General features: G+C 67.0%; 1 protein-coding gene across 1 annotated transcript in view; it reads left to right on the top strand.

The window, feature by feature from the left end:
• DNAH17 (dynein axonemal heavy chain 17) overlaps positions 1–13,499 on the top strand; it is an 85,796-nt gene that overhangs the window by 46,811 nt on the left and 25,486 nt on the right. The window contains exons 46-60 of the mRNA XM_045835881.1: positions 41–248; positions 732–897; positions 1,143–1,245; positions 1,830–1,977; positions 2,353–2,444; positions 3,731–3,892; positions 4,445–4,609; positions 4,771–4,962; positions 6,060–6,326; positions 7,015–7,176; positions 8,544–8,777; positions 9,420–9,584; positions 11,112–11,207; positions 11,370–11,587; positions 13,242–13,449. Coding sequence (XP_045691837.1) covers positions 41–248; positions 732–897; positions 1,143–1,245; positions 1,830–1,977; positions 2,353–2,444; positions 3,731–3,892; positions 4,445–4,609; positions 4,771–4,962; positions 6,060–6,326; positions 7,015–7,176; positions 8,544–8,777; positions 9,420–9,584; positions 11,112–11,207; positions 11,370–11,587; positions 13,242–13,449 — 2,586 coding nt within the window. The remainder of the gene's footprint in view (positions 1–40; positions 249–731; positions 898–1,142; positions 1,246–1,829; positions 1,978–2,352; positions 2,445–3,730; positions 3,893–4,444; positions 4,610–4,770; positions 4,963–6,059; positions 6,327–7,014; positions 7,177–8,543; positions 8,778–9,419; positions 9,585–11,111; positions 11,208–11,369; positions 11,588–13,241; positions 13,450–13,499) is intronic.

Here is a 13,499-nt window from a genome sequence, read left to right as displayed (position 1 = left end):
ACCCCCCCGCCCTCTGCGCACCCTCCCCCCGCCCACCCAGGCTTCTCTGGTGCACACCACCGAGACCATCCGCATCCGCTTCTTCATGGACCTGCTCATGGCGAAGTCCAGGCCGGTGATGCTGGTGGGCAACGCGGGCACGGGCAAGTCCGTGCTGATGGGGGACAAGCTGGAGAGCCTGAGCACCGACGACTACCTGGTGCAGGCCGTGCCCTTCAACTTCTACACGACCTCGGCCATGCTGCAGGGTGCGCCGCGCTGCGGGGGGCGGGGCCGGGAGTGGGGGTGTGGGGCGGGGTCACGGGCGGGGGCGGGGCCTCACAGCCCAGCCTGGGCCGCCCAACCACACGGCTGCGCCCCGCCCCCCAGACACACACACTCCTCTTCCTCTCCCCCCACAGACCCAGGGACTTGTCACCGCTTCCTGGTTTCCCCACCCCCCACCCGCTGGCCTCCAGCCCCAGAGCGGGGGGCACAAGGGGAGCCAGGACCCCTTTGCCCAGTGCCCCCGGGGCAGCTCCCACAGGGCGCTCCGTCACAGCTGGTCTGAGGGGCCCCGAGGCTGACGGGGCACAAGGTCTCTGCGGCCCCCGCCGCCCACCCATGAGGTCCACCCCTCTCCCTTTGCCTGGGGGTGGACGGCCCCCCCCCGCCCCCAGCATCCAGCGCTGGGGACTCTGGGCCCGCAGGGCCTCCTGCCGGACCTGCGGCTCACTGGCGCCCTTCCCTAGGGGTCCTGGAGAAGCCCCTGGAGAAGAAATCGGGGAGAAACTACGGGCCGCCGGGCACGAGGAAGCTGATCTACTTCATCGACGACATGAACATGCCCGAGGTGGACAAGTACGGGACCGTGGCCCCGCACACGCTCATCCGGCAGCACATGGACCATGGGCACTGGTAGGGAGGGGTGCTGGGGGCGGGGCCGTGGTGGGCGGGGCTTCTGGGGCGGGGCTTCTGTCGTGGGTGGGGCTTCTCAGGCCCGGGCTGTGGTGGGCGGGGCCACGGAGAGGTGAGGGATGGGGCAGGGCTGGGAGGACGGAGGTTTTTCCCTCTCCTGCCACGCGCTAGGCCTGGCTGCGGTGGGGTGGGGTGGGGTGGGGCGGGAGCTGGGGCGGGACCCCAGCGCCGGCCTCCCCGCGCAGGTACGACCGGCAGAAGCTGACGCTGAAGGACGTCCACAACTGCCAGTACGTGGCCTGCATGAATCCCACCTCCGGGTCCTTCACCATCGACCCCCGACTTCAGGTGGGTGGAGGCGGACTCACTCCGCAGCCGCCGGGGTGCGAGGGTCCCCTGGGAAAAGCAGAAGGCCAGCCTCGATGGGGACGGGAGGGCTGCAGGTGGGCATTCTCCAGAGAACGCCCTAACGTTTCAGGACATTCCAGGGGCTGGGGGTGTCCGGAGGCGGGCAGGCAGCCGGGCCCTGTCCAATCTGGGCCTCAGATGAGCCAGAGATATCCGTTCAGCAGGCGCATGTCCAGTGCAATATCGGGGACATGCTGAGAGGGTTATCGCTGCGCCCCAACCCAGACAGGACCTCAGCTCTGGCTCCTCTAAGCAGACGGAGACCTGGAAAATAACCCCAAGTTGGGCTCTGAGACACTCGAGCCCCCGCCAAAATTTTCCTTGCGAGCATGAAGGACATTGGGTTGTCTCGGAAATGGTCAATATTTAATGGGACCCTACCACAGACCAGGCGTTCTGGCCACGCCCACAAAACAGTGGGCGACGAGGACAGACCCTGTCCCCCCCCCACCCCGGAGGTGGCTGGACCGCAAGCTGGTCTCCCCGAGAGCTGCCTGACGCGGGGCCTCGCTTGTTCCGGGCAGCGCCACTTCTGCGTGTTTGCCGTGAGCTTCCCGGGCCAGGAGGCCCTCATGACCATCTACAGCACCATCCTGTCCCAGCACCTGACCTACCGCTCCGCCCCCGCCGTGGTGCAGAGGATGAGCGGCCAGCTGGTGAACTCGGCCCTGGGTAAGCGGGCCCCGCTCCCGCCAGGAAACCCGGCTGCCTTTTTAAGGGGCTGGTGGCTGCTTCCTCTTTTCCCCTGGTTGATATTTTATCTACACTTCTCAGTCAGTGTTTTTTAAGCGAGGCCAGGTTTCGACAGGAGACGCGGTGAAATCCAGTCGCTGGAGGGGGAGCAGCGGGTGGGAAGCCCAGCGGACAGAGACGATTTACAGTCACGGGGGCGGGCGGCCAGCGCCCCCCCCGCCCCGCGCCTCCGCAGGCTCCGCCCTGACAGCGTCGCAGGCTCCCAGTCCATTTGCTCTAGACCCCACACCTGCAGCCGTGCCCTTCCCGGGGCCACGGAGAGTCCGTGAGGGTCACTGTCTTCTCCCTTAACAGCCCTGCACCAGAAAGTCACGGTGACGTTTCTTCCGACGGCCATTAAGTTTCATTACATCTTCAACCTCAGGGACCTCTCCAATATTTTCCAGGTAACCGTGCGTTCCGCTGCACGCCATGCCGCCTCCCAGCCCAGCGCCTGGCGCACAGGGGCTCTGCTCCTCCGCTGCTGTCAGGAGGGACAGCAAAGTGACCTGGGGACTGATGACAGTGATGATGATGATGGTGCTTCTGGTGATGTGATGGTGATGGTGTTAGTGATGGTGATGGTGGTAGTGATGGTGGTGATGGTGATGATGGTGGCCATGGTGATGATGGTAGTGATGGTGATGGTGGTAGTGATGGTGATGATGGTAGTGATGGTGGTGATGCAGTGATGGTGATGGTGGTGGCGATGGTGATGATGGTAGTGATGGTGGTGGGTGATGGTAGTGATGGTGATGATGGTAGAGATGGTGGTGATGCAGTGATGGTGATGATGATGTAATAATGGTGACACCGTGATGGTGGTGGTGACGATGTGACGATGAGGGTCATAGGGGTGGCAGTGGTGCTGTTGCCCCTCATTTACTGACCGTCCGGTCTGAGCCCGGCACTGGGTTCGGCCCCCACACCCGTTTCCTCCTCCGCACGATGCGCGATGCTCTCGCACCCCCGTGTGCCGGAAGGAGAGTCTGAAGCTCGGGGTGGCTAAGTCCCGCCCATCTCCCCCCTTCCAGCGTCAGCTCAGACGTCTGCTGTCCAGGGCTCCTCCTCTGGAGGGTCCCCACGCCCTCTGTCGGCTGCCCCTGTGCACGTCATTGGAGCACGTCTCGATGTGCAATTCACCTTGTTGTTTTGTTGGCCTGGCTGCCTCTCCCACGAACACGCACCCTCCGTGAGGGCAGGATCTGTCGTGCTTGGCACTGTGCTCCCGGGGCCCCGGAGAGCTCTGGAAACAGCACACCCTCCATGAGCACCTGCTGACCTTGCTGGGGGCCCTTGGTCAGCGAGCGGCTGCGCCGGAGCCGGAGCCGGGCAGGCTGGCTGCAGAGCATGCTCGTCCCCCACCACCCTGAGACCCTCGATCGTCTGGTCCCCCCGGGACGAGCCTCTCCCGTCCCTTCCTCACTGTCCAGCCCACTAGCGGGTGAAGCCCTTAACCTTGTCTTGTGGGGAGGAGTCCCCCACGTCTCTCGGGCCACAGACACGCCCTCCAGCCTCCGGGATTTGCGTGGTCTTGGCAACTGGCAGCTTTCCCGGCGGGGAAGACACTGCACTGGCAGCCGAGGGCTGGCTCCCCGGGAAGCGCCCGCTGTCTGGTTTCGCCCACGCACAGCTCGAGGCCGGCTCCCCTCCTGCCGCAGCGGGAGGCGCTGACCCTCCTGTGTCCGGGAAGGGGGTCTTGTTCTCCACAGCAGAGGTCCTGAAGACCCCGATGGACCTGGTCCGCCTCTGGCTGCACGAGGCCGAGAGGGTGTACGGGGACAAGATGATCGATGAGAAAGACCAGGAGACCTTGCGCCGCGTCACCATCGCGTCCACCAAGAAGTTCTTTGACGTGAGTCCGGCCGCCGGGTCCCTCTGCGGAGGGAGCCCGGAAATTCCTCCCATGGGCCGCGGGCCCAGGGCCCGTGAGAGCCTCGCCCCTCCTGGAAGAGCCCCTGGTGGGGATGGGAAGGGCCACGTTGGGTCCCACGGGACCGACTCTGCCATGTGGGGGCGCACCTGAGCGAGGAGGAGTCGGCCCCTCAGCAGGTCAGGGTGCGACCACCTTCCGCATCCACTCCGGGTGGAGAAAGGCGCCGCTTGGGTGTCTGTGCCTTCGCTGCTGTGTCCTGGGTGTTCTTGGTGCCTTCGCTTTTTGTTTTGGTTTTGTTTTCTTTGAATTCATTTTTTTGGACTATCAGTTTCTTCCTCATATACGGGCGATGGGCCATCCCGCCAGGGCATGTTACCCAGCTGTCTGCAGAGTTGTCAATGGTTTGGGCCCTGGAGACGTGGCCCGGCCTCCTGAGGCACCGTGGCAAGGTGCTAGGGCTGCAGTGTCCACGGCGCGTGCACGGCGTGCGTGGGAGGCAAACGGCAGAAGTCCCTTCCCGCTTCTCGGCAGGATCTCAGTGAGGAGCTTTTATTTGCCAAACCGAACATCTTCAGCCACTTTGCCCAAGGGGTCGGCGAGCCCAAGTACCTCCCGGTCACTGACAGCGCTCATCTGAACAAGCTGCTAGGGGAGGTCCTGGACAGTTACAACGAGGTCAACGCGGTCATGAACTTGGTGAGTGGGCGGCACCCCCGCGGTCAGCACGACCACCCCGCCTGCGCTCCGGGGCGGCGTGACGGTGGCGGACGCCCCCTGCCGGGGGCCGGGCGCACTTCCGTGCCGGGGAAGGGAGCGCCCCCTGCAGGCGAGAGGCTGAGGCGCGCCCGCCCCCGCAGGTGCTGTTCGAAGACGCGGTGGCGCACATCTGCAGGATCAACCGCATCCTGGAGTCGCCCCGGGGGAACGCCCTGCTGGTGGGCGTGGGCGGCAGCGGCAAGCAGAGCCTCTCGCGCCTGGCCGCCTACATCAGCGCGCTGGACGTCTTCCAGATCACCCTCAAGAAGGGCTACGGGGTCGCGGACCTCAAGGTGAGGGGGGGCAGGGGGCGGGGCAACTCACACCCCGTTTCCAGAAGGCGGGCGGGCTGACCGTCTGCAGCGGGCTCCGCACCGTGGAAAGTAAAGGCCGGGGACGTTTCGGCCGGGGCCCAGGCCCTAAGGATAAAGGCGGAAGGACGCGTGGGTGCCGCTGCGCGGGAGGTCGGAGTCCGTAAAATCCGTGCAGACGGGGGGCAGCCCAGGGATCGCTGCGGCCCGCGTCGCTGGGCGGGGCTCCCCAGGTGGGGTGATTGGGCGCCGTCCCTAGCTGTCTACCTGCGCGCTCGCGATGCTGGCCGCTTTTTGAGCTCATACAATACAAATGAGCATTGACGGGGGACCCCATTCGTGTCGGGGAGCCTTGGAAAACCCTTCTGTCCAGCGTTCAGTCCCCAGTCCAAGCCTGTGCTGCACGTGTTTTAGGGGGTCCTCAGGGTCTCCATTTAAGGTGTGGGTCCCCTCCTTTTCTGGGTGTGGTAAGACCCACGGAACCCTGGATTCACTGTCCGAACCGTTCAGCTCAGTGGCATTAGGTGCCTTCATGTTGGTGCGTGGCCACTCCGTCCCCCCCACCCCCAGTCTCCAGAACGCTGCTGTCATCACCCCAAACCCACACCGTGTCCCTGAACCAACAACTCCCCCCACCCTCGCCACCCCTGCGCCTGGCGCCCACTGCCCTCTTCCTGTCTCCCTGGAGTTCTGTCTCGGTGCCCCACACAGGTGGGACCGCGCGGCATCCGTCCTCCGGAGGCTGGCCAGTGCCACTCAGTGTCATGTCCTCAAGGCTCACCCGCGGGTCATGATTTCCTTTGCTTTTAGGGCTGAGTTCCTCCCCTCGGCGGGGCCGGCCCCCCCACCCCGTGCTTCCCCCGCGGGGTGCCCCCACGCACGGCTGCAGGGAACGGCGTCACTACGCCTCGGGGGTTCCCTGCCCATGGCTCCCCCCCCATCCCCTCAGGGACCCTGACCAGCCCTTGCGCGGCGGAGCAGGCGCCCCTTCCCAGCCGGCCGCGGGGATGCCTCCGCGCGGGCGTCTTCTCGGCCGACACGGACCCGCACGGACCCACGGCGTGTCTGCCCTGGTGCAGGTGGACCTGAACGCCCAGTACGTCAAGGCGGCCGTGAAGAACGTGGCCTCCGTGTTCCTGATGACGGACTCCCAGGTGGCCGAGGAGCAGTTCCTGGTGCTGATCAACGACCTGCTGGCCTCGGGCGAGATCCCGGGGCTCTTCACGGAGGAGGAGGTGGAGAACATCATCTCCTCCATGCGGCCGCAGGTGAAGTCCCAGGGCGTGGCCGACACGCGGGAGGCCTGCTGGAAGTTCTTCATCGAGAAGGTCCGCAGGCAGCTCAAGGTACGGCCCCCATCTCCGTGGGGGGCCCGGGGGACGGGCGCCCCAGTCTCCAGTCTGGGTGCGGGCGGGGGCCGTTCCCCCAGCATGTGGAAACCCGTGAGGAGTGGACGCACCGTGGGGCTGCCCGCTGGAAGGGGCCTTTAGCAGCATTTCACGGCCAAGAGAAGTGTTTTGCACACACACACACACATGCACGCACACAAACAGACGGCAAGTTCAAATAGACAAGCGCACCTTGGCCTCCCCCTCCCCTCTGAGGGGACGGAGGCAGAACTAGGCCGGGGCTCCCACGAGGAGGCAGCCCCCGGTCCTGCAAGAGGGCCGGCCCCCTGGACCTTCTGCAGCTCGGGTCCCAGGAGCCCCAGCCTGTGTGTGGACCAGCCACGGCCGTCCGGGGCCTGGAGGGGGCTGCGAGTCCCCCGGGGTGGGGGGGGACCAGACCCGCTCCCGGGAGTGTGTTCCTCCCTGAGGTCGGGCCTCCTCCGCCCAGCGTGGGCGCCCATCCCCCGTCCGCCCTTCACCCCGACTCTCCCGCCCCCACGGAGAGCAGTGTCACTCCGGGGGGCCTGGGGCCGACCTCTGCACCCTGACACCCCCGGGGAGGGTCGGGGCGTCCGCCGAGCACGGCCTGCTGGGCTGCCCTGGCCGCGCGTTCGACCCGGGAGCCCCCTCCGTGTCCCTCACGCAGGTGATCCTGTGCTTCTCCCCCGTGGGCTCCGTCCTGCGCGTCCGGGCGAGAAAGTTCCCTGCTGTGGTCAACTGCACGGCCATCGACTGGTTCCACGAGTGGCCGCAAGACGCCCTGGTGTCTGTCAGCGCCCGCTTCCTGGAGGAGACCGAGGGGATCCAGGTGAGTCGCTGGGGCCCGGCTCCCCCCTGCCCCGGCTGTGCCGGCCCCAGCGGGCGGGCGGGCGGGCGGGCACCAGAGACAGGGCCCGGGCTGGGGCGAGGCAGGTGAGGCGCTCGCCTCGCCCGCAAGGTGCGAGGGGGCGCCAGCCTCCTCGGTGACCGAGATGGGTGGTGGTGTCATGCGGGATTGTCTAAGATCCACATCGAAGCCAAAAAACTCACAGCAAAGGAAACCGTAAACCAGGAGGGGCTGCTGTTTGTGGGGGTCTCGGCCCTGCATCGCTGCGCAGGGAGGGTCGTTTCTGCGAGCTCGGGGTCTGGCCCGTGTGGCCGTGCCCCACAAGGTGGGGTCAGGAGGATCGGCACCGACGTGCCATCAGATTGGGCAACTCGGGGTTTCCACCCAGCTCCTCCGCCTGGAGCAGCTGGGGGTCCCCCTCCCCCCGCCGTGTGCACTGTGATGAGCGACACATGGCGCCACCCGGTCCTCTCACCTCAGCTGCCCTCCTTTCCGTCCACGGCGACTTTCCTGGCCGAGAGGCGGCGGCGCCCGCGCCCGCTCCTGGGGCTCGCTGCCGGCCCAGCCGGCCTCTGCACCCTCGCACTCCGTCGTCCCGTTCCGTTTTGCCCGCAGATCCGGCTGCCTCACGGGATCCCGAGATTAGCCTTTTCCCAAGTTCCTACAGCGGGGTGGGTCCCCGGCTGGCCATCTCGGGAGCGGTCCCTTGCGGGACGGGCCGTGCCCGGGGATTCCGTGGTCACGGCGTTCCGCCTGGGGCATGGAGGCGGGCGTCCAGCCCCAGGACGGGCCTGCTGGCATCGGGGTGCGGCCCCGCCGCTGCCGGCACCAGCGAAGGCTGCCGGCTAGATGCCGGAGAAACATGTGCTGGACACATTGGCTCCTTAACTTGCGTGAGAACGCTTGTCCCTCGGCTGGCTCCCGGGGCCGGTCTCTGGGCGGGCGGGGTGGGCCCGGGTGGCAGGGGACGTGACTGTGGTGTGGACAGCAGACAGAGGGGGCTGGTCAGAGGGTCACCGCCAGCCCGGGGCCCCCTGGCAGAGGACAGGCACCGTGGGAGCCTGCTGGGCACCCCTGGTTCCTCCGCGCTTCGCCAGGGGCTCAGGGACGTGTGTGAGCGTGACACTCACTGAGAGACAGTGATGGTGACCAGCTCTGCTGCCCCCGCAGACTTGTTTGTGTCGCGCCTCACGGGACAGGGGACCTCACATACAAGGGGGGGGGCCGTGCCTCTCGGCTTCCCGGAGGCCGGCAGCCTCCCGGTCGCCGGGCCCCTCCGCCGGGCTGGGGGGCGGCGTGCCTGGCGGCGCACGGGCCACGAAGGGTTGCAACCCGGGTTGCCTCTGCAGCCGGAGGTCAAGGCCTCCATCAGCCTGTTCATGGCCTACGTGCACACCACGGTCAACGAGATGTCCAAGGTGTACCTGGCCACCGAGAGGCGCTACAACTACACCACGCCCAAAACCTTCCTGGAGCAGATCAAGCTCTACCAGAGCCTGCTGGCCCGGAAGAGGATGGAGCTGGTGGCCAAGATCGAGAGGCTGGAGAACGGGCTGATGAAGCTGCAGAGCACGGCCTCCCAGGTGGGAAGGGCCTCCCAGGTGGGAAGGGCGGGGGGGGGGGGCGGGAACAAGGGGGGGCAGGGGGGTGGGGAGGTGGGGGGCCAGCCCAGCAGGCTGCGTCCTTTTCCCTCAGGTGCCTTTCAGACCCACTGGGGGCAGCACTCACACGGGGGCAGGGGGGCGGGGGGGGCGGGCAGCACCTGCAGCCTCGCAGCCTCCTTGCGGTAGAAACGGGCAGGAAGCAGGAGAGCGCTCCACCAGCCCCCGTTTCCCAGCCCACCCTCCTGCCGCTCCCGGGGAGTGTTTGTTCCTGGCTTCTGGCTCCCTCTCCCGGCCACCTGCCCCACTCCAGCCTCCCCAGAACCCCCGGCACCCTGACACTGCTGACATTTTTTAATCGGGGGACCTTGGGTGTCGGCTCCCTAAGCGACAAGAATGTGTCTTACCCTTGCGACCCTGTGTACACAGCTGGTGCTCAATAAGTACCTCCCTGAGAGAAACCGCAAAGGTACCTCCAAGTGTGTCCCGGGGAGCTGTGAGCACCTGGCGGGCCCGCGGCTCTGCGGAGCCCCGGGGCCGCCCTGGCCGCGGCCCGTCCGGAGGGCGGGCAGCGCGTGTGGGCCGGGCCCCAGTTCACCCACCCTCTGGTGTCCCCCCTCCAAGGTGGACGACCTCAAGGCCAAGCTGGCGATCCAGGAGGCCGAGCTGAAGCAGAAGAACGAGAACGCGGACAAGCTGATCCACGTGGTGGGCGTGGAGACGGAGAAGGTCAGCAAGGAGAAGGCCATCGCCGACGAGGAGGAGATCAAGGTGGAGGTCATCAACAAGGTGGGCGGCCAGCCCGGCTTCTGCGGGCGGCGGCACAGGTCTGCACGCCCGGCCTTCCCGGGAGGCCCCGGTGAGGGCTGAGAGGGCCCCCCACCCAGGGGACCACCCTCGCCCCCTCGGGGGGAGGGCATGTCGCCAGGGGCAGGGCCTCCAGCTCAGAAGACGCCTATCTGCCAGAGGAGTGTCCTCCTGAAGCCACGCCCCTCCGAGAGCAGTCCCCAGGCCGGGTGGCAGCAAGGCCGGGAGCCGATAAGTGCAGTCCTCGGATCCCGGATCCCGGCCCCGCTGGGTTGAATGGGGTCTGCGTCCTACCCAGACGCTGCCGGCGACCCCTGAGCACGGCCGGGTTTGGGGACACTGCCCCCGCAGCCCTGGCCCTCGGACTTGCTGCCCCGGAGCACCCCAGGGTCTCGCTGTCGCCGGCAGGGTGGGCTCCCAGCTGGAGCTCCCTGTCCCTGCTGGTCCGGCTTCTCCCCACCCCCACCCCCCTGCACGGCTGTGGGCCACCCATCCCGCATCTGCAGAGCGTTGGATTGCAGGCGGCCCAGCAGCCATCCGCTGTCTCTTGAGAGGGAGGCAGATGAGGAAACTGAGGTTCGAAGGCAGAACTAGCAGGTGGCGCGGTCAGACTCTGTGCCGGGACCCCTGTCTGGCACCCTGAGTTCTGTGACCTGCCGCCCACCCTCTGGGGCACCCACCTGTCTGCGGTGTCTGAGTCCGAGTCCAGAAACAGCCCCTGGGACGCTCCCGGGAAGGAGGCCGGTGCTTCCCGGAGCGGCTGGCCGGCGGAGTGTCCTCTGGACACTGTCCCTCAGTCAGGCTCACGCCGTCCCCGAGGCGGATGTGGGACGGGATTCTCCGGGAGGCCCTTTGCCCCGCCTGGGACTCACCCTCAGGGCTCCGAGAAGCCCCAGAAACGCCACACACACACACACACACACACACACACACACACACCGGCTCCTCCTCGCCCTCTGGTGTCAGGCAGGTGCTGTTTCTTGTTGGCAGACACCAGGTTCCCACGGGCCTGTCTGCTCGGCACCCAAAGGCTCGGAGGGACTCCTCCTGGTCCACAGGGCAAAGCAATGTGTGCTTCAGTGAACGGGTGTGTGCTCGAATGAAGGAAGGAATTCATGTGGGACCAGCTCTCTCCAGGGGAGGGGGAGCTGCGTCCCTGAGCTGTCCCAGGGGCCGCACGGCCTCACGGTCTCCGGGCTGCTCTGCGGGCTCCCCTGCAGCCCGGGGGCTGGGGCCGGCGGAAGGGTCAGCTCCCAGGCCCGACCCCCATCCGTCCGCCGCGGCAGGCTCGCTGCCCTGAGTGCGGAGGGGCCGGGACCACGCAGGCGGGGGGGGTGGGGAGGGCGCACGTACTCCAGGCGGTGACTGGCGCTCCGTGAGCAGGAAGGGGGCACTCGGAGGGGGGGCTCCCTACCTCCCCGCCCCCCCGGCTCCCCTGTGCACTCCCCTCACACGCCGCCACCCGGGCAGACCACCCGCGTTGACCCTCCCCGCCTGGCTCCCTCCCAGAACGTCACCGAGAAGCAAAAGGCTTGCGAGACGGACCTGGCCAAGGCCGAGCCGGCCCTGCTGGCCGCGCAGGAAGCGCTGGACACCCTGAACAAGGTCAGCGGAGAGCGAGAAAGGAACAGGGGCCCTGGCCGTGGGTCCGTCCTGGGTCGGGGGGGGGGCGCGTTCACGGCGGGTTCCCCGGGACCGTCCCCGGGGCTCCCGGGGCCCCCGGGGCCCCCTCCCAGGTGGCAGGCGGGTCGTGTCTGTCGTCTGCAGAACAACCTGACAGAGCTGAAGTCCTTCGGGTCGCCCCCGGACGCCGTGGTCAACGTCACGGCCGCCGTCATGATCCTGACCGCCCCCGGGGGCAAGATCCCCAAGGACAAGAGCTGGAAGGCCGCGAAGATGATGATGGGCAAGGTGGACACGTTCCTGGACTCCCTGAAGAAGTTCGACAAGGAGCACATCCCCGAGGCCTGCCTGAAGGCGTTCAAGTGAGTGCCCTTGGCCGCCGCGGGGGGCGCCGCGGTGCCGTCCTCAGCCCCCCCGGGGGCCACGTCCAGGCGCCATCAGGCCCCGGGGTCTCCCCCGTCCCCCCAACTCCCCGCTTGCTGGGGGAGGGCAGGGGCCTGGGCTGCAGAGCGAGGAGCCGCCCCACCTGGCTGCCCCTGGCCCCACCTGGCTGCCCCTGTAAGCGCACCTCACCTGGAGGGGACACTCTCACCCAGCCGGCAGTGCCACCCCTGGGGGGGGTGCTGGGACGAGCGCACGGGGGGACCCCCACGCACCCACATTTCACCCGCCAATCCCAGTGCACTAGCACTGGCGAGGCCCTGCGCCCGGGAGCACTGCACACGCTCCGTTACGCCCCGGTCGGGGGGCGCCTGCCTGGATCTCCCCCGGCAACCCGGACTCAGGGTCGGCTCCACCCCGACCCGAGGAGGGGCCGCACCCGGGACCCGGGGGTCCCCGGGAGCCCTGGTGAGACCCCCGCATCTCCGAGCCCTGCCCGCTGAGGAAACCCCTGGACGACCGGGCGGCGTGTGAAAATAAAGACTAGTTGGACGTGTCGGAGGAGAGACAGGTCCCTGGGGAGCCGCCACGGTCAGCGCTTAGGGAATCTCGGTCCTTCTTCCAAAGTTTTTTTTTTCCCCAAAGTGGAAATAATATTGGTTCTGCTTTCACTTTCTGGACTTGACCTCGCTGGGGGAATAAGACGCTTCTCCCTGTGTGTTTACGACGCCCCGTCAGCTTCGTCTTTAGCAGCCACTGGATGTCGACGCCTGCATCACTGTCTTCTCCTCCTCGCCCAGCAAACCTGACCGCTGCCCCGCCCCCCGCCCCTCACTCTCGGCGAGTGTGAAAACCCGGGGCCACGTGGACCCGATTCCCTGTAAACCCCCCCCTCCCAGGGGCGGAAGGGCCGCTGCGCTCCCAGCCCGAGGCCAAGTCCCCTGTCCGTGCTGCTTTGGGCTGTCCGCAGAATTCGTTCTCCCTGCAGCCGGCAGCTCTCGGTTATGCTTCAGGACGTGGTGCTCCGTTAAAACAGTCCTGGTTTCCGGACGTCTACCCTGCCCCCGTGGGCGTGTTCCCTGGTCTCTTTAAGGCGGTTGCTCGCGCACAGTCAGGGCTTTAAGCCCCTGGACTATGAAGAGGCTGGCTGTGGGACAGCCGGGGACGGAGAGGCTGGAGCGCCTCACATCGCTGCTCTCCAGACCCCCGCACACCCCCAAATTATACCCCAGGGGCCTTCTCCCCTTTTCCTCCTCCTTCCTGTGGTTGTTGTATCTTTTTTTTTTTAAGATTTTATTTATTTATTTTTAGAGAGGGAAGGGAGGGAGATAGAGAGAGAGAGAAACATCAAGGTGCGGTTGCTGGGGGCTGTGGCCTGCAACCCAGGCATGTGCCCTGGCTGGGAATCGAACCTGCGACACTTTGGTTCGCAGCCTGTGCTCAATCCACTGAGCTACGCCAGCCAGGGGGTTGTTGTAGCTTAAGTGAAGGAAAATAAAAACCCCGACGCTCCCTCACTGCTGTCCCCTGCGGCCAGCGGCCCGAGCCACGCGCAGCGCGGGGCCCGGGTTGGGGGCACCAACGTGGGGCCTGCGCCCTGCGGGTCTCCAGCCAGCGCCCCTCTTCCCCCTCCAGGCCCTACCAGGGCAACCCGACCTTTGACCCCGAGTTCATCCGCTCCAAGTCCACGGCCGCCGCGGGCCTGTGCTCCTGGTGCATCAACATCGTGCGCTTCTACGAGGTGTACTGCGACGTGGCGCCCAAGCGGCTGGCGCTGGAGGAGGCCAACGCGGAGCTGGCCGAGGCCCAGGACAAACTGTCCCGCATCAAGAACAAGATCGCCGTGAGTGCGCGTGCGCGGCCGGCCCGGGGCTCTGCCGAAAGGGGGTCGCC

This window comes from Phyllostomus hastatus, unplaced genomic scaffold, assembly GCF_019186645.2.
Source record: "Phyllostomus hastatus isolate PE091 unplaced genomic scaffold, TTU_PhHast_1.1 phas_contig_210, whole genome shotgun sequence".
NCBI classification, from domain to species: domain Eukaryota; kingdom Metazoa; phylum Chordata; class Mammalia; order Chiroptera; family Phyllostomidae; genus Phyllostomus; species Phyllostomus hastatus.
Note: the sequence above shows the minus strand (reverse complement) of the source record. Positions and strands in the feature narration are given on the sequence as shown.